Consider the following 25,306-nt stretch of genomic DNA (forward strand, 5'->3'; position numbering starts at 1 on the left):
AATTATAAATTCTGATCTTCTGCTTTATACCCAGGCTTTCATGAGTTTGGCTGAGCAACTTGAGGTGTTTTACACCTTGGCAGCTTTTTCTGGATTTTTAGCTCAGTTCTAGCCCCAGTATTGGGGAGAAAAGCCTCTACAGAGCATTGGGCTTTGAAGAGAGTTTTTGCCAGTTCTTATTTTTGTGGTCAAATATTCTCACTTTTAATTTACCAACTCCACCTTGGTTTCTCTGATGAGAGCTTCCGATTTCAGCACTTACATGAAAATTTAGATGCATTTGCTTTTCTCTTGTAAATTAGTTTATAAGTTTGTTTTTGTAAAATATTGAAAGTATGGTACTTGGATATTATTTCATTTGGCACTTTATGAAAAAATATACTCCAAGGCAAAATATACTGAAAGCTATAGTTTTTCTCATAAGCTATTTGTAGATCATTCTATAAAATGGTTATATCCTGTAAAGATTAAGATTTAATAGCAAAGTATAGTATAATTTACATTTCCATCTATGTGATGGCAAACTGTATTGTTTCATTAAACCTGAAAGGACTGAAATGGATACTACTTTGTGCCAGAATAGTGTTCTGTATTTTTTTTTATGTTTGTACCAAGCCCAAGCATACAAGAAAAAAAAATTGATTCAGCAAAATAATGGTAACTCAGTATTAATTTAGTCAAAATACAAAACTTTTTTACTCTTTGAGTCTAAATATCAGCTGTATCTTGGCATACAATTTTAAGATTTATATTCCCCCCCAAGTAGTACCTAAATGTCAAGGGTATAAAACAAAGACAGCCCTACCTGGTTTGGCTCAGTGGATAGAGCTTTGGCCCCGTGGACTGAAGGGTTTGGGGTTCTGTTTCGATCAAGGGCACAATGCCCAGGTTGTGGGCTTGATCCCCAGGAGGGGGCATGCAGGAGGCAGCCGGTCAATGATTCTTACTCATCATTGATGTTTCTCTCCCTTTCCCTTCCTCTCTGAAATCAACAAAAATATATTAAAAACAAACAAAACCACAAACCATTATTTGTAAGCAAAGTTTGGAAAAATCACAAACAACAACAATTAGCTAGATTATAAGCTTACAACAGGAGGTTGGTTAGTACCATTAAGATTTTGGGCTTTACTAAAACAGCAGTGTTTTTCCTGTGCTTTAGTAAATGCCTAGGATTGAAGTTAGCAGGTTAAAGGTTATGCATTTTCTTCCGTGTGCTGCCAAATTGTTCTCCAGAATAGTTGTATATATGGTTCAGTTTACACCCCCACCCCCCCGAGTATTGGAGTGCTGTGCTATTTCTTGGCACTGAAAGTTGTGATTTTCAAAAATCTTTGTCTTTATTTAAAAATTAACCATGCTTGTTAGTATGCTTGTTACAGTGATTCAATTCAGTAAATATTTCTTGTCTGTTAGTGGTAATACCAAGTTACCCAGACTTCTGGTATTATCTTTGATTTTTCCTTAGTTTTCCTTGGATTCTCTTGAGGTCACTTATATTTTAATCTTATAACTGTATTGTCTGTACTCTTCATTTCTTGCTCTCCTTTCTTGTTTCAAAAAGTTTTTATTTGCATATTAAAAAATTGTGCATACCAATAATTAAAAGGATTTTAACCAAAAGAAAATGGCACTCTGGTTACTCTGCATTCTACAGCCTGCAGGACATCTTGGACCAGCTTGATTTTTACTCTGGAATTCACTGTTGTCCCACCGAGTTTCTTCCTTCACCAACACATGAGTGCTGTTCCTTCCCTGCCAGCCAGACAGGCAGATGGAGAGGCAGGTGCCTGCTCCTTGGTCAGTAGTTCTCTGATGGGAAAAGGGGCAGCTCAGTCACTTAAACTTGATGGAACCTCTTTGCATTTTACAAAGTTAAGCAGTTAAAAGAAGAATGCAATACTTGTGGAATGTATAGTGCATACTGATGGTGCGTGTATGATTTTCTTGCTTGTTTCTCCTGTTCAGTCATTTCTTTTGAAGGCAGTGGTTTTTTTCTCTTGATTTCTGTCTTCAATTTTTTTTTAATATATTTTATTGATTTTTTTTACAGAGAGGAAGGGAGAGAGTTAGAAACATCGATGAGAGTGAAACATCGACCAGCCGCCTCCTGCACATCCCCCACTGGGGATGTGCTCAGAACCCAGGCACATGCCCCTGACCGGAATCGAACCTGGGACCCTTCAGTCCGCAGGCCGACGCTCCATCCACTGAGCCAAACCAGTTTCGGCTGTCTTCAATTTTGACTTACCAAATTTCTCAATCTCAGCCAAATCAGGTTTGTCAGACGTGATTGCAAAAGAAGTGGAGTGAGGCCGAGGACGAGAGGAGTCAGACCTGCTCAGTGGCTGCTGCCGAGCCTTGGTCTCTTTCCTGAAAGGCCTCATGTGACTGACTGGCCTTACAGATTCCCTTTTGTCCTTGACCATCACACACAGTGCTGCTGAATAAATAATCATATTCATATTAAAAGGACAATTGTAGTCCTAGAATGCAAAAACCTGTTGGAAATTCTCTCTACACAAAATCAAACTTTATAGCTTGACTTTTAAGATCCTCTTTACCTTTTGCTTTTAGTTGCCAAGAGATGGCTGTAGGTACCGTTTTCAAGTTTGGTTTAAGGGTAGTCTTTGAAACAATTAAAACCAAGATTTTTTTCCTTTGGCTATAAGAAAACCCCTGTTTTAAATTTTGTGCAGATGTGCCTGAACTTCAGTTTTGTTTCGAACGACCTCATTGGCAAGGGGGAGAATTTCCCCCTCTACTCTGCTTTAGTTTTTTTCTAGACTAATTAGTTCTGGACTAATAATAAAGCTAAAAATAAAACAGGACAAGCTACATAGAAAAACTGATTTAATACATGTGCATGGGAGAAATCACAATATGATGCTCAGATCATAAAATGAAGCTCAAAGAAGTGATTGAACCAGCACCTTTTAATATTTTTTAGACAAACAATTTGTGAAGAATTCACAGGACAGAAAGTTAGTGCTCCTGAGAAAGGAATCTAAGCAAGGTTTGGGTATTAGTGAGGAGCCTGAACAAAGTTTGGACTTGGGTAGTAAATTAATAAAGTGTTTATAGAAGCTCTTTGGCTCTGGATCTCTTAGCTGTAGTGATAAGGGTGTCTCTCAGCCCTCCTGGAGCAGGGAGGACACCTTTCACAGGGGAGATTTATTTCCTGCACTTAAGGAGACAGTGGAGGGTCAAGGTGCTCTTCTGTCACTGGCTGCTTGTCAAGTAACCTTAATTCAAAGTAATCAATATGCCATTAGGGGACATTTTGGGGTGGCCTGTCTCAAGCCCAGCATCCTCTTCAGGAGAAAGAAGGTGAGTAATCACTTCTGCGATTACTGTGGCGTACTTCTTATACTGAAAAACTAAAGCCCTTTTAATTTATTAAACCTATTTTTTTTAAAATATATTTTATTGATTTTTTACAGAGAGGAAGGGAGAGAGATAGAGAGTCAGAAACATCGATGAGAGAGAAACATCGACCAGCTGCCTCCAGCACATCCCCCACTGGAGATGTGCCCGCAACCCAGGCACATGCCCTTGACCGGAATCGAACCCGGGACCCCTCAGTCCGCAGGCCGACGCTCTATCCACTGAGCCAAACCGGCCTCGGCTATTAAACCTATTTAATGAAACAGCCATTACACTAGATACACATGGTACACAAATCAAAAGACAAAAAAGAGTACGTAGTGAAAACTTTCATTTCTGTCTTCAACCACCGTCTTCCCAGAGGCAGTCACATTACTCTTTAATGTTTCCTTCTGGACCTGTTTTAGGAAGCACTGCTTCCTGTTAAAGAAACAAATAAAAACCAACCCAAGTCACTGAAAGGCCTTTTAATTATGCAGAGGTCCATGCTTTTTGGTGTGTGTGAGGTTGGGAGTGGGCCAAATGACTGAAGGGAGTCAAAACTACAAACTTTCAGTTATAAAATAAGTCTTGGGCATCTAGTATACTATCGTTAATATTGTATATTTGAAAGTTGAGAGAGAGCTTAAAAGTTCTTATCACAAGAGAAAATATTGTAACTATATGATCACTTACATGAACATAGAGATAGAAAGTTGAAGGGTAGTTGCCAGGGAATGGGAGAGGGGGAAACGGGGAGTATTGATGGGTATATACTTTCAATTTTTCAGGATTAAAGTTCTAGAGATCTGTTGCACAACAGTGTGAATATACTTAATACTACTGAACTGTACACAAAAATTCTTGAGATGGTAAATTTTAAGTTATGGTTAAAAAAAAGCGCTTACATATATAAACTGTTGATTTTACAAAGATTTCAGATTTCCGACCAAATTTTTTGGTCTCCTACTAAAAGGAGTTCCAATGGAAGCATGTTTCTAGTTGTTGTGTGTCTGAGTTTACTCCCGTTTCTAGAGTACTGTGTGTTTGGTTGTGTGTGCGTGGGTGCATGTGTATGTTAAGTGAGAAAATAGAAATAATATAGGAAGAGTGGGCCTGGATCACCTGGCTGTTCTTGATAGGGTCTGCTAGAGTGGCAGGGGCTGTCAGAGGGCGGTGAGGGGCGGTTGGGGACTGCCAGACCATGCTGAGTGGAGCCTGCGGCAGGTGTGGGACACACGCACCACTTTCAGCGGTCTTCATAGGTGCCTGCTCTGTCAGGATGGGGGAGCTGCCCTGCATCTTCCACCTGGGGCTGCTGTAGTTCTTGGTGTGCCCGCCCTCCAATTCAGATATCCATGCTTCTGAATTTAACGAGCTAGATGTGTTAGGAAGAAGACAGCTAGTTAATAATAGTTTTGACATTTTTTTGTTCTGTTTGATGGAGGAAAGAAATTTTGTTCCAGCTAAGCCTGTTTAGCACTCTTTTTACTTTAGAAAACTACTTTCCAGCTACGTGTGGGAAAATTTGCAGGTTGTTTATGTTGAGTTGGTAAAGTAAAAACTTAATGTTATGAATTAAACATCATTATCAATTAACATTTAATTGTTTTAATTGCGATTATACATTTGTATGTTTGATTACATCATTGTAGTTTGTCATGACTGATTTTTATGATGAGAGCTGTGCTATTTTGTTGAATTTCTTGAGGCTACATTGCCTTTCTCCCCCTTTTCCCAGCAATTATTAGTGGATGTAACTTTAAAACTGTGGACTATCAGTGAGCATTAGATCCAAGAGAATAATAATGAAATATGCTCTCTCAACTGAAATATTGAAGAAGTGATATTGATTAAGTGATTTGGAGCATTGTAACTAATCCCATATGTGTCAGAGCAAAATATCTTTTTCCCCCATTGAAGTTCCTTAAAATTCTTTTACATCAAAACTTAACAGCAATGATTTAAATTCTGTTTATTATTTGACTTAGCCAGTTATGAAATAGAACCCCAATCCCACTCGAGTCATAAAATGTGTTAAATTTAAGGCTAATGCTGCTTTCTGCTTTTTGAATTTACATTTTGGCAATAACTACCTTCTTTGTTCAGTGTTAGAAGAAATGATCTAGGCTTAACCAAATAAGAAAACTGCCAAGTTCACAGATGAGTCTTTGAAAGATGCCAGAATTAAATGAAAGTCTAGATATTGATTTTACAGAACATGCTAAGGGGAGATTCTGTGACATTACAGTTTCTTTGAGACTAAAATTCTTTTACAGTAATAGCTGTTCTTTGATGGTGACTGATGTGAGAAATTCAGGCTGTGGACCTTACCTCCCAGAATCTATGAAACTGGAATAAAGCCTGCTAGGAATCATGCATCCTGCCCTGACCTCTTCAACTGGTCAGCAACTGGTGTAGTTTGGGGTTTGTCATTTTATTTCAGACTTTTAAGAATCTTCGGAGTGGATTTAGTCTTTATTTTTAGCAAGGATAATGATGTTTATAAGGAAACATATATTTAAAATATATATACATACATACAAACACATGTACACACAAATATTTTGAATAAATCAGTTTAATCTCACTTTTGACTTGAATACAGATTTTTAAAATGTCCTAAATCCCTGTAGGTTGATATGACTAATAAATTTTAACAAAAATATAAGGTGGTGTCAGGTGGTTGATTTTTAATAAGCATTTACTAAGTTACATCGTTTGAGGAATAGACTGTACGTTGTGGGGAGACAAGTCTCAGTGCCATATCTTGCATATTCTAGTGACTCACTAAATATTTGTTGGATAGATGGTTGGATGAGTGGAGGAGGTTAGATGGAATATTTAGTCTAATAATAGTAGTTGTAATTTTTTGCTGAGAATTTAATATGCACTGTGTACTTTGGATGTCGTTTTAATCCTTGCAATAATGCTATAGGTAGTTACTGACTGACTTATCTCTGTAGGATTTTCATACCTGTTTTAGCTCATAGCATCTCCCTCTAACCAGCGTCTAACAATATTTAATAGGATCATATCTAAAATACGGTTGTGATCACAAAATACTTGATTTTCTTTTTTTATTAGTTTTAGTGGTAAAATGTTTTAATAGTTTCAGCATTTCTTCATCTGTGAGTTTTTTAAAAAGATAACAAGTAGAGTCAGCATTTGCTAGGTACACCATACAGGTTGCAATCTCTGAGCATTCTCAATGAACTCAGCTTTATAAAGGTAGGCTAAAATGATAGATGGTATTATACAATATAAAATTACTTTGTCCCTAATAATTTTACTGGTTTTCAACATCCTTTTTATGTGTATTACAAGGATGGTGGGAAACCCACTGCTTTCCTGGTGAAGATTTATTATCATTAGTTTGCACAAAGTTTGAGTTCATAGTTTGCTGATTTATAATTGGCTTATGTTAGGTTTCTCTTAAACAAATCTCTCTGCTTGTTAAAAACCAATCTATGCTCCCCTGATAGTGTGTACATATACATATTTTCTGGTAATTTGTATATATGGGTGCAGTAGCAAATTTGAATAGTTGAAGAGTAACCATAAAAACAGGAGATTAGAATTTAAAGTCAGCTGTTCTAAAATATGAGCCTTGTGATAGCAAAGGCCTTATGTGTTTCAGTTTCATTTTCCCAGGGCCTGGCAGAAGTAACTAGCCTTCAAAGTTACTCAGCAAGTAAATATCTAGAGGAATGTATTAAAGAGTGAACAAAAGAATTTGAAAATTGCAGAATTCTGGTGATTCTGGGTGGGGCTTTCAAATATTTCTGTAGTAACTAGTTTTTGTAGACATCATGTTTGATAGAAAATTATTCTAATTTATCAGACAGCATAATTTTTATTTTGGCCAGATTTAAATTGTTCCTTGGTACATGAAAGTTTTTGATAAGATTTTGGTAGAAAGGTCTTAGTGATTCTGATAAATGTTCCTTTTTAGAGCGGATGGAAGATTTTATTCCTCATGCTTATTAACTCAGATTTTAGGTTTATTGACTTCTGGTATAATTAATTTGGATATTTTAGGTTATTTTTATTTATCTTATAATATCAAGAATACTTTCTGTCTTAGAAGTGGCTGTGTTGCTTGTATGTAGCCTTTTTGAAAAAAGCCCACACTTAAAAAAATAATGTGTTCCTTAGAAATTACAAAATAGTCTGCTTTGCTCTTTCAAATTGTCTGCACTGAATAATAATAATAGAAAAAAATTGGTTCTTCTTGAGTAATTTCAGCAGACAGGACATCTGTTTACTATCTTGCAAGTTGGGATTCCTTGCTAAGATCCGCCCAGCCTAAGAATGTGTAAACCTCAAAGCTGGAGATAGTTCTAGAGACAGCTGACCTATTCATAGAACAATACTCTTTGGGGCAAATCAGGTAGGTTAATAAGCATTTAGAGCCATACTATGACAGTTTGGGAGGTGTAGAAGAAGTTGGTAATTTAAGGTTCTGCTGCTCAGTTTCCATTCCTTTAAGCATAATTTATAGAAAAATCCTTATTTACCCACAGTTTTATAGGATAAAGGAACCTGGTCAGCATTAATACGTAAGCAGTCTTAAATATGGGTCAAGCCATGAAGCCTAAAAGTCTTTGTTATGGGACACTTGAATGCTTCTCAGATGGGTTGCAGCAGCACTTTTCCTCTCATTTCTATACTGTGGAGATTCTTGCAAGGGCTTGAGTACCGCTCATGAGGGGGTGATATTTATGCTTTTATACTAGTAAATAAAATGTTCACTTTTATGCCTGCAATTCTCAGTGTACTCACTTTTCAGCAACACAGGGAGTCTTAAAACAGGAAAGGAAAGTTGTGTTTCAACCAGTATGTGCATTGTAATCACCTGAGGAGTTAAAACAGAAAAGGAAGGCTGGTTCATACTCTCATTAAAAGTTAGAATGAAGCCCAGCCAGCATGGCTCAGTGGTTGAGCATCAGGAGGTCATGGTTCCTGGAGGAAGGAACCAGGAGGTCATGGTTCGATTCCTGGTCAGGGCACATGCCCTGTAAGGGGTGTGCAGGAGGCAGCCGATCAATGATTCTCATCATTGATGTTTCTATCTCTTCCTCTCGCTTCCTCTATGAAATTAATAAAAATATATTTTAAAAAAGTTAGAATGAACTAGAATTTTAGAATAACCTGCAGAATCGAAAACCAAAAATAGGAAGAAACACCCCCCCTCCCCCAAACAACAACAACAACAACAAAAAGAAAAAGAAAACAATATAGGAGTCTCAGCTCAGGTCAATTAACTCTGAGTTTCAGAGGTTGGGGTCAGCATCAGTTTCTTTTTGTTTGTTTTGTTTTTTAAATACTGATGACTGTACTGCTCCTCTTCATTTAAGGCTCCTCAGGTCATTTTGATAAGCTGAGAACAAGTGCTGTTATAAAGCTCCGGAGTATGTGGGGTCATTTGTGACACTTTATAAACCAAATCTAATATAGGAGCATGTTTTTGTTTTGGATAACTATTAAGCTTTCCATATATCTATTTTTAAGTAAGAACAAAAGCAGTATGGAATCAATAAACAAGATTAATTAAAAGCATTAGCACTGTTTTATGGATAGAAGCATGTGATTGGTTGGAGGGAGAAAAAAGACACGGAGCAGGACAGAAAGGGAACTTCTGTGACAGAACGTGTGGCTTGTGAGAATAGTGCTGGTGATTATTAAAAGCTGCATTGCATTCTTGCAACTAATGGAGGTTTACTGCTGATGCTACTTAACTTCTAGTGATTAGGGCAGGACAAACTTGACCTCTAGCACCATTCCCTATAGCCGTGATGGCGAAAATATGACACGCAAACTAATTTTTTTAGTTGATCTTTCTTTGTTAAATGGCATTTAAACATATAAAATAAATATCAAAAATATAAGTCATTTTTTTTACTATGGTTGCAAATATCAAAAAATTTCTATTTGTGACACGGCACCAAAGTTAAGTTAGGGTTTTTCAAAATGCTGACACGCCGAGCTCAAAAGGTTCGCCATCACTGCCCTATAGTCTTGTCTTACTCCCTCACCCTGTAACTCCACACTGAACTACTCCATGCACAAAGTACTGCTTCTGCCACCTAGTCACAGAGATTTCTTCCAGACCTGTTGCCACTGCATTCTATCAGTTTCAGCCTTCTTATTATAAACACTTATGGGACACTTAAAGTTACTGATTTATTGTGAGCTACTCTAACTAAAAGTACTTTGGGAGTCAGAAGTGAGATCACCTTTCTGATTTAACCTGTACGATTACCTGTTTCCTTATTTATCAAATAAATGGGAAAATAATATTACTGACTTCATAGAGTGGTTATAAGAATTATTTGAGTCATTGCATGCAAGATAGAGGACTGCTTGACATAACATAAATGATCGATAAATGTTTACCATTCACTCCTTCAGCAAATGTATTTTGAGTATCTTTCATGTGCCAGTACCTGTGGTAGGCACAGGTGAGTAAAGCATCTCTTCATGAGCAGAACATTGATTCAGTCACTTTTAAGTAGCCATAATCTATGGAACGTTTTTATGTATACAGTAAATTTCTGGTTATTTACATAGAATATTAAAAGCCCTTCCTGTATGTCAATTAGTTACTTTTGATCAGGGATTTCTTTTGAACATCTCTCAAGTTTGTAATATAATTCCACTACATTATTTTTGAACAAAAGAATTGAGATTTTTAGTGTATGTGAAATAGGGAGGCCATAAAATGTCGGATTGAAGAATGTCAGCTTAGTTTTGATAAAAATGGTATTTTTCCCCTCAGAATGCTTTATTTCATCAGATTATATTAAAATGGCAAGATCATATACACTGAATGGCCAGATTATTATGACCACCTGAAGTTTGTAGGCAAATTAGCTATAATTTCGCACTGAAGTTGCTAGAGGGCAAGACCATTATAAATAGGGAAGCAGGTTGTTTACCAGGACAGTAGAAGTGATTTTTTTTCTGAAGATAGGGATAAACAACGCGATTTAACAGCCTCAAAGGCTGGTAAACAACCTGCTTCCCTATTTATAATGGTCTGGCCCAGGGGTCCTCAAACTTTTTAAAATACAATATTTGTATTTGCATATGGCCCACGGGCTGTAGTTTGAGGACCTCTGGACTCTGGCCCTCTAGCAACTTCAGTGCGAAATTATAGCTAATTTGCCTACAAACATCAGGTGGTCATAATAATCTGGCCACTCGGTGTATACTCTAGTTGGAAATTATTTTAGTGCTCATCATGCCTTTCCTGAAGGCTTTTTATTTTGGACAGCCACAAATGCTAGAGAGAATTCATCCTTAAAGTGGAAAACTTCTTTCCTGAAAGGATTATCTGTCCTAAGCTTGCCTTCTAAAACAGTGGTCCCCAACTTTTCGGACCTCGCGGACCACCGGTTGGCAACCGCTGTTCTAAGACACATCCTCTGGTGCCTCAGTATTTGGAAAGTGCTCATTGTGATTGTCCCTACTCGAGAGAAATTTTAATTCATTGAACTTGTCCTCCTCACAGGGTTTTAAGCGTTCTGTCTTATAATTACCCCTTTCTGTGTGTACTTATTCACACTCATTGATTTTGCCAGGTAGTTAAACCACTGTGCTTTTCCCATTTCTCATTTGGGTGCTGACTTTTTGGTCATCGTAGAGAACTGAATATAACAGGTCAGCTGTGCTGCAAAATGAGATAATTTCTCTTGGAGCACTGTACTTCTGTTGATGCTGATAAAAGTTGCATTGACTATGGGCAGGCATATCAAGTTGCTGTGCTGTTTGTTTACATTGCCCCTCCTTCAATCCCTTTAAAATTCATTTTTGTTAAATTGAGGCAGTTTTTAAATAGAAGACCTTTTGTTTGTTTTTAAATTTGTACTCACACAAGGGTATTTTTCCACTGATTGATTATTTATTTATTTACTTACTTATTTTAGAGAGAGTGAAGGGGAGGGAGGAGGGGGAGAGTACTATTCAAAGTGCTTTACATATATTAAGCCCCTCATATATATATATACATATATTTGTACACCGGTGGGGTCCTTCGGTATGGCCTGTGAGGATCGGGCCAAAACCAGCTCTCTGACATCCCCCAGAGGGTCTCCGATTGCAAGAGGGTGGTTCTCGGGTGACGCACCCCAGAATCAGGCTCCTTCCTCTCTGGTTCCGGGTGTGTCATTCGAGAACCTCAGCTGCCAAGTCACCACAGCTGGGCAGCTCCTGCACTGAGCGTCTACCCTCTGGTGGTCAGTGCGTTTCATAACTATGGGTCAGAGTGCTGCCCCCTGCTGGTCATTGCATGTCATAGCTACCGGTTGGACGGTCAGGCTTTTGTAGATATAGATGGTTACTGTTACTGTGAACTTTTAATTGTCCAATGGAATAGTGGTTACCTCATCTTTATGGAAATATTACAGGAAATATAAGAATTGTTTATTTTATCCTTAGAGGTTATTTGGTGTATCTTTCTGGTTGAGGAAAGTTAGGTAGTGCCGTCGTGTTGGGTTTTGCTTTGTGTCCTCTGTTGCCAGTCAGATCCCTCTTTGTTTTATGTTCCTGTTGGTGCTTCCTCTGACTAGTGAGATGCTCTGTTCAGGAACCATCTTGAGATGCTGAGAACTTGTAAGAGGAACAGTTCTGCTTTCAGACATTCAGATAATTGAAGTCTTTATTTCTGTCTTATTGATGGTTCTGTCAGGAAGTTAATGGGATCACTTCCTCTGGAATAACCTCAGGTCGAGGTGATATTGTTTGCTTAGACTGAAAGAACTGGATGCCAGATCCTCAGGGAGCCTTCACCTGAAAGGCTTGAGTGCTGCATGAGGGTATTTTTGACATGTCTTCAAACTCGAGGAGTTTCAGATGTACAGTTAGATTCTGTGCACTTTATTGTTTGTGTGAGGGTTAAGGAAATGATTTGAAAGAAATTTGGTTAGTCCTATTATATAATTTTGTGGATTTTGAAACCCACTAGTATGATTTTTTTTTCTTTGAAATAAAGGAAATGTAACTATAAGAATGGTATTTAAGCTCGTTTCTGTGTTTTCTTTTAGGTGGTATTAAAGATAATCAAACATTATCAAGAAGAAGGACAAGGCACTGAGGTGGTTCAAGGAGTGCTCTTGGGCCTGGTTGTAGAAGATCGGCTTGAAATCACCAACTGCTTCCCTTTCCCCCAGCACACAGAAGATGATGCTGACTTTGATGAAGGTAAGCATACTCATCTCAAATGTGTCTTTGCAGTACACACAGATGGTTATTAATATAATTCCCACTATAACATTTGATTATTAATACAATTAATAATCTATCTGGGTGGTCTAGTTCACTTGATTTCTGAGGTTTTTTAAAAAAATTATATAAATTCTCTGAAATGAGGATGCATATAAAAAACTTTATTTGTTTGGCCTTTACTTACTTGGAATTTGTGGTTCTTATTTTAGTAGTTTGGATAGGAGCTTTACATTGTGAAGCACAGGGATCATCATTATATGTCCATCCATTTTTTTCTTTGGTATTTTGACAATGTTTATGAAGAGATGAGCTGAGCTCTCTGTTTCAGAAAGATTCTTTTCGAGCATTTGAGTTTTGTGCTACAGGTATAATTGCTTTGTTGGCAAAGGCTAATAGTTAAAAACTCACCAAAGGCCAAGGGCGATAATCTAAAGATTTTTAAAAAATCTAGTGGAAAATAACCTCCCTGACAGTGATGTTGAATATCTTATGTTTCTTGGTTATCTGCATGACTTCTTTGGAGAAATGTTTATTCAAGTTCTTTGCTCATTTTATAGGAGTTTTTTTTTGTTCTTGAGTTGAATGAGTTCTTTTTCTGTTGCAAAATATTAATGCCTTATCATATATATGGTTTGCAAATATTTTCTCCCATTTCATAGATTGTTTTTTCATTCTGTTTTTTCCTTTGCTGCATAGAAGCTTCTTAGTTTTATGTAATTCAACTTATCTATTTTTGCATTTGGTATACTATTTAAGAAATCATTGCAAGACCAATGTTATGATGCATCTTCCCTTTATTTTTTTCTAGGACACTTATGCTAGTACTAGAGGCCCAGTGCATGAGATTCATGCACTGGGGTGGGGGGTGGGGTCCCTCAGCCCGGCCTGCGCCCTCTTGCAGCAGTCTGGGACCTCTCGGGGGATGTCTGCCTGCTGGCTTAGGTGGTATTAAAGATAATCCCTCTCACAGTCTGGGACCCCTCGCTTCTTACTGCCCACCTGCAGCAGAGGTGGGAGAGGCCACCGCCGCTGCACTCGCCAGCTGTGAGCCTGGCTCTCTGCTCCTTAGTGCTGTCTCAGAGGCAGGAGAGGTTCCCGCCACTGCTGCTGGGCTTGCCAGCCATGAGCCCAGCTTCTGGCTGAGCGGCGCTCCCACGGAGTGCACTGACCACTCTGCGTTGAGCATCTGTCCCCTGGTGGTCAGTGCACATCATAGTGACCGGTTGTTCCGCCATTCGGTCGATTTGTATATTACTCTTTTATTATATAGGATTATAGTGATTTGGTTGCTGTTGCTTTGTAATATGTTTTGAAATCAATAAGTGTGAGACCTCCATATCCCCCCCCCCCAAATTTTCCCATTGTATGGGTATATCCCGGAATAGAATACTTTTACATGTTATTTTAAGTTATGCTAAAAACCCATTGTTTTGCTTACTGCTTTTCCTTTATTTTGTGCCAACTCAAACTATTATCTTCAGGGAATGATTTTTTTGTTGAGCAAGCACTGGGCTAGCACTTGATGTTTATTTTTATTTATTTATTTATTTTAAAAAAACATGTTCTTTATTATTCTTTTTAGAGAGAGGGAGGGAGAGGGAGAGGGAGAAACATTGATGTGAGGGAGAAATATTGATTGATAACCTGGGTATGTGCCCTGACTGGGAATCAAACCTGAGACCTTTCTGTGCACAACGCTCAACCAACTGAGCGATGCTGGCTAGGGCAGTGTTTATTTTCTCATTGATTTCTAGCTCCCTGTGTAGGAAGCACGTGCCTTGGCTTCATTTTATAGGTGAGGAAACTGAGGCCCAGAGAAGGGGCAACCTTCTCAAGGCTTTGCCAGCACCAACTGGCCCACCAGCTTCAGGGAAGGATCTTTTCTTCTGTCTTCTCCCTTATTGAAAGTAAAATACTCACCAACTATTTCATAATTTTAGTGATTATGTATTTTGAGTTGCTTACCTTCTTCTTTTTTTAAATTAAAAATTTTGTTTTTGTGCCTCAGATAAAGTATACATTTTAAATCTATGATCCAACAGTGAGATGTTTTAAATTAGGGGTTGGCAAATTAGAATTCTTGGACCTACTTTTACATGTAACATTTTATTGGAACACTGTCATGTCCACTCATTTCTGAATTTTCTGTGGCTGCGTGCCTGTTACAGTGGGGTAGTTGAGTACTTGAGACAGAGACCATGTGGGCATGAAGCCTGAATTTTTAAATGTCTGACCCTTTAAGAAATATTGACCAGCCCCTTTTTTATATATAGTTTTTTCTTCTTTTCCCTCATTAGATTGAAGAATAAAGTGGTAGTTCTCTCTTTTCATCACAAATTGATGACCTTTTGTTTGTTGTTTATTTCTTCTACATGTTTCCCTTAACATTGACTGAGTTCAGAATGTATTGTGGGCACTGTAATTAAAATGTTGCTATTACTGGCTGTTTGTTTCACTGGTACATCTGGAAAGTATAAGAATAGGTAGTGTTTGCTTTAATTTAAATCCTTTTTGCCTTTAAGAAAACCCCCATATATTGAATTGCCGCTGCTTAGGGGAACTGTCTATATATATATATAATAGGGAAGAAAGGCAATGAATTCATGGTTGCAGACTTGTGATCAGATATTGTGGAAAGTAAATGGTGTGAGGCCTATAAACTTGGGTGGGAATCAAAGCTCTTTACTTACTAGGATCTGTATGACACTGAATAATTTCACTTCTGATCAGATTTTTTTTTCTGACGTCGTAATACCTTTCATTGATTTAGTACGTATTGTTCTTACTGAGTACTGGAAACATAGCTGAAGGATAATTTCTTTATAAGATTATTAACATTTTGGAGAGTGCTACCTTAGATTATGTTCAATAGATCAAAATCAAGGAAACTTGGGGCATGAAGCTTTTCTCTTTTTGTTTCTGCCATGAATTCACATTTTGTTGTTGAAAATGTGATAAACTCTCCTTTGAGTGGTTTAAATCTTGGATACACTTTTATATAACAGAATTAACTTTTTCAGTTGCAAGTAAGATAACTTGCTCACATTAGAAAATATAGGCTTAAAAAAATGAGGAGAAAAACTCATATTAAAATTCCCATTAGGGGGCACTATTATCAAGCTTAGGAGAAGTAGAGACTAATTTGTTTTCTCAGACATGCAACCCGAGGCTTGCTAAAAGGGAAAAATATTTTCATCTGATAAGATTCAGATACTGTTTTATACAACTGAATTCCTTAAATATGTTATAAAGTGCACTGAATTAAACACAGATCCAATAACTCACTGTCTTGTTTTTCAGCAGACTAAATCAATTTAATATTGCAGGTGATATAGGAAGCCTACTTTATTCTGCATCAGAGCCAAATCCATAATTTTCATATTTGGAGCAGACAAATTTTTTATTTTGCTTTCTTTATCCTTGACTTTAAATAAGTTTCCTTCCAAAATGAAGCATGGAGACTGTATTTTACTATGAAAAAATGCAGTTAGGGGAATTAATTGATGTCTTACTCAGATAGTACTAACGTGTGCAAGATTTGTAATTACTAAAATAATTCCACACAATGAAGTAATATATATATGCAAAAATATATAAAATGAACAAAGCAGCTTTTTTTGTTCCTTTTTAGGTACTTGAAAATTATTTTCTTTTTTTTTTACTTAAATTTGGTGTTAGAGTAAGAAATACTGCTGAGTGCTGTACATAATTATTTTATCATTAAGCTTCCAAAAGAAAAGCAATGGTGAAGAGTCTTAAACAGATTTTTCAAAGGCTAAAATGTGAGTTGGCAAAAATGTAATTAAAATAAAATGTATTCAGTGTAATTTTTCACAGCATAGGTGTTGTTTTTTTTGTATCACAGGGTTCAGCGAGAGGTTTGTGTAGTTATTATTTGCAATACTTTCTATATAAGTAAGTTATATTTTAAGTTGGAAAAAATCTCTGCTTAATTACTTGCTTCCTGAAGACTCACCTTTCTTAGTTTGCCTGCAATCCACACCCAGTGCAAAACTGCTTGAAACATAGCTGATGCTTACTATTTTGGCTTTGTATTGCTTTTGAGTTCAGCGAAGTGTTGAGTCAGGATAGAGAAAGCTTTTCATATTTTTTTAGACAGATGGGTACATTTTGTGAAAAGACATGATGTTTACTTATTATTTTGTATTATCTTCTATCTGTATGGATCAGTGAGCATTGTGATCTGTTTGACAGAATCTTTTTTTTTTTTTTAATCCTGTTTTTGGTCCTGTCAGGTTGCTCAGTTGGTTAGAGTGTTGTCCCCATACACCAGGGTTGCAGGTGTGATCCCCCGTCAGGGCACATATAAGAATCAACCAATGAATGCATAAATAAGTGGAACAACAAATCGATGTCTGTCTGTCTCTCTCTCTCTCTCTCTCTCGCCCTTCCTTTGGTTCTCTCAAATTAATAAATAGAAAATTTTAAAAATTCTGTTTATTTTATTGCATTTTTATAAAAAAGCTTTTATTGGTAGAAATAATGGATAAATTGGCTAGTTTTGGAGTGTTTTGAAACATACTGGATAAGTAGGAACGTGTTTACTTTGTGACTTCAAATCATTAAGTTGGAGGTATGATAAAATGGTTCAAATATCTCAGAAAAAATAGTAGTTCATTTCAGCTTTTTCCAGCAAATTACATATGAGTAGGTGGTGAAAAAGATACAAAGGTAAGAAATTCTGGTTACTGCTTTGAAAGATTTTAACTGGGAGAGGTAAGTATGTAAATAAAGAATTGGGAAACAGAATTGATACAAGTCTAGAGTGAGGAAAGAAACAAAAAATGCTGGGGATATCCAGCTATGAGCTACTAATTCTTCTTGGAGTGCCTTGGGGGGGCGAAGGGGAGGAAGGGAGTAAAGTGTGATTTTGTAGGTGAATGTCAATTGTATTTTTAAGTATTTTTTAAGGAAGTTATGTCTTGTGAGATATGTATAATTATTCCCATTTCTAGTCCCTCAAATAACACAATTATCTCTAGAAATAAAGAATAAACTCTGTAATATAGATTCAACTCGTCATTCTTACTGTTGAGATAACTTTTTTGACAGTATTTTTCAAATTTGTTGCCGATTTTATATCCAGTATAAAAGTTGTTTTCTAGGTCTGGGCTCTTGATCTATGAAGGGACTCATGACAAGAACTTAGTAACATGTTTATACAAACTTGGGACCCATGCTGCACTTAGCTGTATTTAAATATTTAGTATATATACTTAATAAAATTTAAATACTTAATAAAATACATGTATTTCATTTAAAATGAAACATTGTGTAGGCCAGTAACTGGAGAGAATCTGTACACTGAATTAGGCTATAATTCTGGAAGCTGATCTCTGTTGTTTTTCATGATACTATTTTGACAATGTTAAATCATTCACATTTAATGATTTATCATAGGGCAATGAACTTTAGACTATTGCTTGCTTAACTTATTTTGATTGATTTAAAACTAACTTAGAACCTTAAACTTACTTTGTATGATTAGTTTTTGGTTTACTAAGGTGATTAGAATACAAGAAGTAAAATCCAAGTATGAAGCATCAACTCCAGTATTTTTTTGCTTTTTGGTTCTTTTTTGGGGTGTCTTAAGATAAGAGTAGGAACAAAGTCTAGCTTCATTTTGAAAGCTTGGAAACTATTTTTGCATTTACTTCATGTTTTAAAACCTAGGGTTTTCTTTTTTTTTAAAATGAGTTTAGAAACTCTTGTGCATGGAAGGATATACTACTGAAAATGTGGTCAAGGTAAAGAATTTTCTGCTTAAAGAAATTAAAGCGCTTTACACTATACCTTCCCTTGGTCCCTAAAGCGTAAGTGCTATGGTTTGGAAAGAAGCCAAGTAAAACCTGTTCACATTTTGTGCAGACTTAAAGTAATACTTTAAGATTTGAAAATTACAGGTGGCTATAGTACTTAAATAGTATTTAAAATTCCTAAGTTTCCCAAGTCTAAAAATGTAATACTTAAATTACTATTCCCAGGGGTTTAAATTTTAATTAAATAAAAATTGTCCTAGTTTTGAACAACAACAACATTATGTATAGATAATTGAATTTACTTCTAAACTTTAAGATAATAACCATTAAAAATGAACAGTTTGGCACTAATTAAAATGTCAAAAAGCCACAGTTACAGTGTGTGACCAAAGATCTTTGCTATTTCTGTTTCTTTTTTTTCTTCAAAAATTGTTCTAACCAACACAATTTAAGCTTGTTTTCTACCTTACCCAGAAGTGCTACCAAGCTTCACTCCCCAATTAAATACATCAACTAATGTGCAACTTTTGTAGATTGATAGGTTAATTATAATGAAATATGATGTTACTTTGTCAATACTAAGTTTCCCAAAGTGCCCTTTATATTAAGAGTGGTACTTTAGTCACGTTAATGAAGTATTCTCTTTGTTTTATATTTCTCACTAGGTGAAAATTTCATATCTCTTGAAACTTTCACCTGTTTGAAATTACTCTTCATGGTTTACTTATTATTAATTTCAGAGGTGTTTTCATACCTTTTTCTCTATTTCACCATGAGGGCTTTTTGCTGTTTTTTAAATTTGTATTTATTTATTTATTTTGTGCCTGCAACCAAGGTACATGCCCTTGACCGGAATCGAACCTGGGACCCTTGAGTTAGCAGGCTGATGCTCTATCACTGAGCCAAACCGGTTAGGGCTGCTGTTTTTTTTAATCATTAATTTTTCTGAGTACGTTTTAGATGCTTTCTGATATATTTGAAAACAAAGGCAATATTTATTTTGACTTAAGTAACAATAGAATGGCATAGGTTTATAATGCAACTCTGTATCTCCACCCTACCCTCACTCCCATTCACGTTCACCCTTTGTTTTCTCTAATATTTAACCTTCGGACACTTTATTATACATAAAGAAACCCTTTCTTCCCTGCTTGATTGGTGGGAGGATCATAGTATTATTCCAGTGGTCTTTGCAGAAATGTTCCTGTCTTGTTTCTATTTTACAGAATTGGGTAGGAGATACCTTGTAGAGAGACATCTTTTGGGGACAGGTTTATAACCCCAACCAGTAATGGGCTGTAAGAGCCCGGCAGCACAGTCCTGTGTGGGGCTCTGGACTTGTGGCATGCTGTTAACCACAGCAGGCAGCGGTGGCCGCAGCAGCCCCGTTCCAAAGTACCAGTTGTCCCCAAGCCACTATAGCTTCTGGGTTCATCTGCTCTCACTTTTCACCTTTTCTTTTCTTTATTCCTTTGTTATCTATTCATTAAATCAATATTTCTGTGGGTACTACGTGCCTGGCATTTCCACTGGTCATAGCATACCTATGTCTCTGCTAAGGCTGTTTTTTGAAGTGTTCATTATTTAAACAACTTAGCTATTCTAAGCAGTATATTTGTATAGAAACATAGTAAGATTTGTTAGCACATTATGTTAGTGAAGTCAGATTATTAGTATAAAGTGGAGATTATGCAGCTATTCAGGTGAAACATTTTTGTGTAGTTGGAGAATGATTTGATTTACCAATGTATATATGCAAATCTATACATTTCAAAGTTTGCAATTCAAAGTGATTCCATTTCTTTGTAAAGTAATTTTGTTTCTAAAAATTATTCATCATGTTTTCATTTTCATATTAGGAATATTTTGTTTTTATTTTTTAGCTCACTTGGCAGTGACTCCCAAAAGTTTAAAGTTTCTTTGTCAGTAATTGAATTTGTAAGTAAATGTACTCAGTTTTTAAAGTATATTACCAAAATTCTTAAGGTAATATGAATTATTTCTACTTAATTTTATTTTAAATTTATTATTATTTTTTTAATCCTCACTTGAGGACATGCCTAAAGAGAGGAAGGAGGGGCGGGGGGCGGGGATGAGAAGACACATGCCTAAAGATAGGGGAGGGGAGTAGAGGGGAGGAAAAAAGAGGGGAAGGAGGGGAGGGCAGGGGAGAGGAGGAGGAGAAACAGTGATCAGTTGCCTTCTGTATGGTCCCCATTTCCCTGACTGGGGACTGAACCTACAACCCAGATGTGTGCCCCTACCTAAATGGAACTGGCAACCTTTCGGTGCACAGGGTGATGCTCAATCAACTGAGCGACTCTGTCCAGACGTTGCTTACTTTTACAATTTCTTCTTTTCTTCCCCTTAGCACTCCCACCATTACTACACAGATAAAACAAAACATTAAAGGGATTCAGTGCTAGAAGAGAGTGAAAGGTTGTGTGAAATGAGGTAATGTAATACCTTGATGGATATTAGCCTTTTCTCTGGTGATAAAATGGGGCATGGGATGGTATAGACATAACATGAATTATAAAAATCACTGTAAGCCTTACCTGGGTTACTTCCCTGCTCTTTAGAAGATACTTGACATAACTAACAGAGAGATTGATGTTTTGTCACAATCCAGATTTGTGTTTACAGATTGTCTCCTCAAACTATGGGCAATCTGGTAAAAAATTATAGTAGCCAGTTCTGTATATATGGACATGATGTCTGCACACATATACCATTATAGCTCTCATTGAGAAAATTCCTAAAATCATTCATATATACACAGATCTTGCAAACTTTCTGAAAGGTATAATAGGAAGGAAATTTAGACTGAGTTCAGGCGAAAGTTCTCTTAAAGTTGGCTAACCACTGATTGTAACAATGGGCCTCTCCAGCCTCAGTTTTTACTTTTGCGGAGTAAACCGTAATAGGAACTTCCGTGATTCTTTTTATACTAAGTGTGTGTGTGTGTGTGTGTGTGTGGGTTTGTGTGTGTGTGTGTGTTTTAATTGATTTCAGAGAGGAAGGAGAGGGAGAGAGAGATAGAAACAACAATGATATGAGAGAATCATTGATCGGCTGCCTCCTGCACATCCTCCACTGGGGATTGAGCCAACATCCCAGGCATGTGCCCTGACTGGGAATTGAACTGTTATCTCCCGGTTCACAGGTTGACACTCAGCCGCTGAGCCATGCTGGCTGGGCTGTGATTCTTTTTTATTTTATCTTCACCTGAGAACATGTTTATTGATTTGAGGGAGAGAGAAATGTGAGAAACACTGATTGGCTGCCTCTGATATGTGCTCCGACTGTGATCGAACCGATAGCCTTTTGGTGTATGGGATGATGCTCCAACCAACTTAGCCACTCGGCCAGGATGGAACTTCTGTAACTCTTTTAGCAGGTGGGAAACTGAGGCCCAGAGAGGCCCAACTCTAAAATTAGTGGCAAATCCTGAACTAGAAACCCTACAATTTAGAAGGGTTGTCAGTAATCCCAGTATTTTGTCAGAATCACTGAGTGAGTGATACAGATGCCTGCAGTTGTGACTTGTAGGTATGATATATTACTTAAAAGGTTACTTTTTGGTGTTATCATTTAGTATCAGCACAGTTGGGATTAAATGATTGTTAAATTTAAGACTGGACTTAAGAGAGTTTCCTAAGTTTGAATGTATATACACCAGATATTAAATAAAAATAAAGGGCAATTCTAGTTTTCAGTTCAACAGAAATTAGTGGTAGTTAAGTATAAATAGTCAGCTCAGATACTCTAAACCCAATTATATACTGCAAGTTAACACAGCTTCTGGTTTTTTGTTACATGGAATAAAGAAACTAATTGAAAATGTAGATTGATCTGGGTAAGTTCAGGAGAAAAGTGTATTCTTATTAAAGGCCACTGAATGCAGTTATAAGCAGTTTGAGTAGATGGTTTAATCTGATTTAAGAAATCAATGTCTGATTGATGACACGGGAAGAGTTTGTAGAATCCATTGCTGTGCAGATGACTTAGACAGTACTGATAAATCTGGTCATGTGAATTTCCTTCCTTACACAGTATGGTTCGTGGTTTGTTGTGCAGTGCTTCCAATCTGCTGTGACTGCCCTCTGCGCAAGCAGAGTAAATGAGAAGCGAGCATGGAAAGGAAATGGATCAGTTAGTTGTAAGGAATCTGTGAACACTGGGTGCCACTCATGAAACACTGAGCAGTTAATGATTTTCCTTTGTAACCAGTACAACTAGCTGTCTGTAACTGGGAGGTGTGCAAGTTGTACACAGTTCACCTTTTCAGATATCTTGGTGCCTATGGTTGAGATCAACTGGGGAATCCAGGGACAGTAACAATGATTAAGCTCCCATTATTTTATTTTTCTCTATTTTTTTGTTGTATTCTTTTTATTGCTTCAGTATTTGGCACCATTGTTGAGGTAGATCTGTTAATCACAGTATTTTTACTTTGCCTGAATGGAATCGTTTTGGAAACAAATTATGATATAAAACAAGTTTTCTGAGAAACATTTAAATACTTTAAAAAAAATCTTAAAGTTGTAACCAACAGGGAACCATATGATGGAGAATTTGTGTATGAATAGGAGGACATGACTGGCAGAATCTAACCTGTATTCCTTTGTCACTGGATAAATCTCATTTCAATCTGAGGTTTATAACTTGTAAAATAGTGTTTTTTTGTGTGCATATGGTTACCTTCTTGAGGTAAACATGTGAACCCTATAAAACTGTGTTAACTATGAATCATCTGGTACCTCCTTAGAAATTAACATAACCTTATATAGATGACTAATAATACAAAGCCATTGTGGTTTCTGTGGTTTTTACCAAGCATGGCTCCAGTTCTAAAACATTTAAAATGAAACCTGCTCTCTTTAAAAATTTTTTTAGACAAAGAGTTGTCTTATCAGCAACCTTCAGTAACTTAAGCAGATCCATAACTGGGGGGAATTAATAGCAGAGAGTTTTTGTTGACACCAGGAAGTAGATTAAGTAGTGCAATTGTGGTAATGAGTACCATATATGATAAGCCTGAGCCACCTGGGTTTTATTAGGCTGCTTGATACTTTGATCACAATATTATTTCAAGGCTTGTCTATTTAAATTGCTAAGTTTTCTTGTCATCTTTGTGATTTAGATCATAGTTTCTTTCACTGCAAAGAGATTTAAAAAAAAAAAGGAAAAGAAAGGCTCTAGCCAAGTCAAAAATTCTGCATAGGTACAAGTTAACAGCTAAGCAAGTCATCATAGAATGAGAAAATCTGTTAAACATAAAATGAAAAACTGAAAGTATAGCAGTTGAATATCAAGTTCTTCTGACCTTCTCTTTAGTTTTTGCTTGGATCATAATCACACTTTTGTTTATCATGTGGTAATGGAGTACTATAAGGATGTTGGGTATAATTATTGTTTGGTATTAATATATACACTTAAAATATATATTTCTTGTTTTGAGAATATAGTATTGCTATCGGTTTCCCTTTAGTTGCTATTAAGTGGTTTTGATGAACATCTTTGAGAATTTATGGAAAGATTTTTAACTACTTCACCCATAATGAATGAATTACACTAATCACAGAATTTAATTTGTTTGATAAATCATCCTGCTTTGTCTTTGAACTTGAAATTTTATACTTTAGTTAGTCCAAAATAGATGAATGAAATTTTTAGTCATCAAAATCAACAGACTTTCCACTAATTTCCTTTACTATAGAAGTAGTGTTTTACAGGTATTTAATGGTATCTTTGTAATGTATTTAAGCAAATGTTTTAGCTTGGGAAAATGAATTTTCATTTTGACTAGTAAAGGAAGGACAGGGAATATTTAATAATTTAAGATGTTAAATTACTGCTAGCATAATGATAATCATTATTAAGTGCCATTTTGAATAATACATGTAAAATGCTTTGTAGATTTATTCGCATACTCAGTAATTTTCAGTTTTGATTTTTGAGTACTCTTACAATTGTTGTAATTTGGCTAGAAGTTTCCATGTCCCAGTGTAACTTTTAAATCTTATTAAGGGCTAACTTAAGATGGTCTTTTTTTAAATAACGATTTGCCCTTGGCAGTGAAACAACAGCTTTTTGTTTTCCCTGATAAGAAAAAGAAAAAAAGTATTAAAAATAGGAAAAGATTTGAACCTTGGAAAGATTGTTTACCAAGAATTTGTAACATTCTTATTTTTTGAAAATAAGGTAGTAGCACTTCAAGTTTTAGAGGTATGTGAACTCATTGATTTAGGCAAAATGAACTCATGTAAGAGGCAGAGGGATAGATTTAGGAACAAGCATGTGGTACAAGCATAGAGAAATGAGAAGATACGTTGATTGCAGCAACGAGTTAGTTTAGGGGAATGGTCTGAAATAATAACAGGGTCAGATTATGGAAGGCTTTGATGCATGGAAAAGAAGCTTAAAACTTGAAGCAGTTGTGAGTTATCCTAGGTTCCCCAGCAGAGGTGTGATAGTATAAAATCAATATTTTGTGGTTAGAGGCAGGAAAAACAGGCAGATAATGAGGGTTTGGATGAAATGTGGATAGTAGCAATAAGAATTGAAAAGGTGAATACTAGAGAGAGATATGGAAGAATGGCAAAAGATTGAGTTCAAGGGTATATACACATTTTGAGGGTTTGGCTTCATGTATCAAATAATTTTAATAGCTGACATATTCTAGGAGAATTAAATTCCTGTTTGTCATCCCTTTCCCTCTTGAATCACTGTGAAAAGCACTTGTTCTGTGATAACGGTATGTGTGGCAGAGCAGATGGGTATAGAAAATGTAAGCTGTTGATAACCACCAGGGGGATTCCTGCACATTTACTGAAATATTAAATATTTAAGATTTTAAATCAGGGAGCCGCTTGGGCCATTTTGAAAGTACATACGTGGTTTGGAATAGTCAATACATTATATATATA

At 36.4% G+C, this 25,306-nt stretch overlaps 1 protein-coding gene and 1 long non-coding RNA gene across 2 annotated transcripts in view; both read left to right on the forward strand.

Annotated features, from left to right (window-relative positions):
- Positions 1 to 1,010: 1,010 nt before the first annotated feature.
- LOC107182056 lies at positions 1,011 to 5,877 on the forward strand. The gene is made up of 3 exons (XR_001512775.1): positions 1,011 to 1,930; positions 2,270 to 3,330; positions 5,646 to 5,877. It is a non-coding gene; the product is annotated as an uncharacterized LOC107182056 (long non-coding RNA).
- Positions 5,878 to 12,179: 6,302 nt separating this feature from the next.
- EIF3H (eukaryotic translation initiation factor 3 subunit H) overlaps positions 12,180 to 25,306 on the forward strand; it is a 68,164-nt gene continuing 55,037 nt past the window's right edge. Inside the window, exons 1-2 of the mRNA XM_006753006.2 lie at positions 12,180 to 12,185; positions 12,414 to 12,570. Of these exons, the coding sequence (XP_006753069.2) occupies positions 12,180 to 12,185; positions 12,414 to 12,570 (163 nt within the window). The remainder of the gene's footprint in view (positions 12,186 to 12,413; positions 12,571 to 25,306) is intronic.

This window comes from Myotis davidii, unplaced genomic scaffold (assembly GCF_000327345.1).
Source record: "Myotis davidii unplaced genomic scaffold, ASM32734v1 scaffold1991, whole genome shotgun sequence".
Lineage (NCBI taxonomy): Eukaryota > Metazoa > Chordata > Mammalia > Chiroptera > Vespertilionidae > Myotis > Myotis davidii.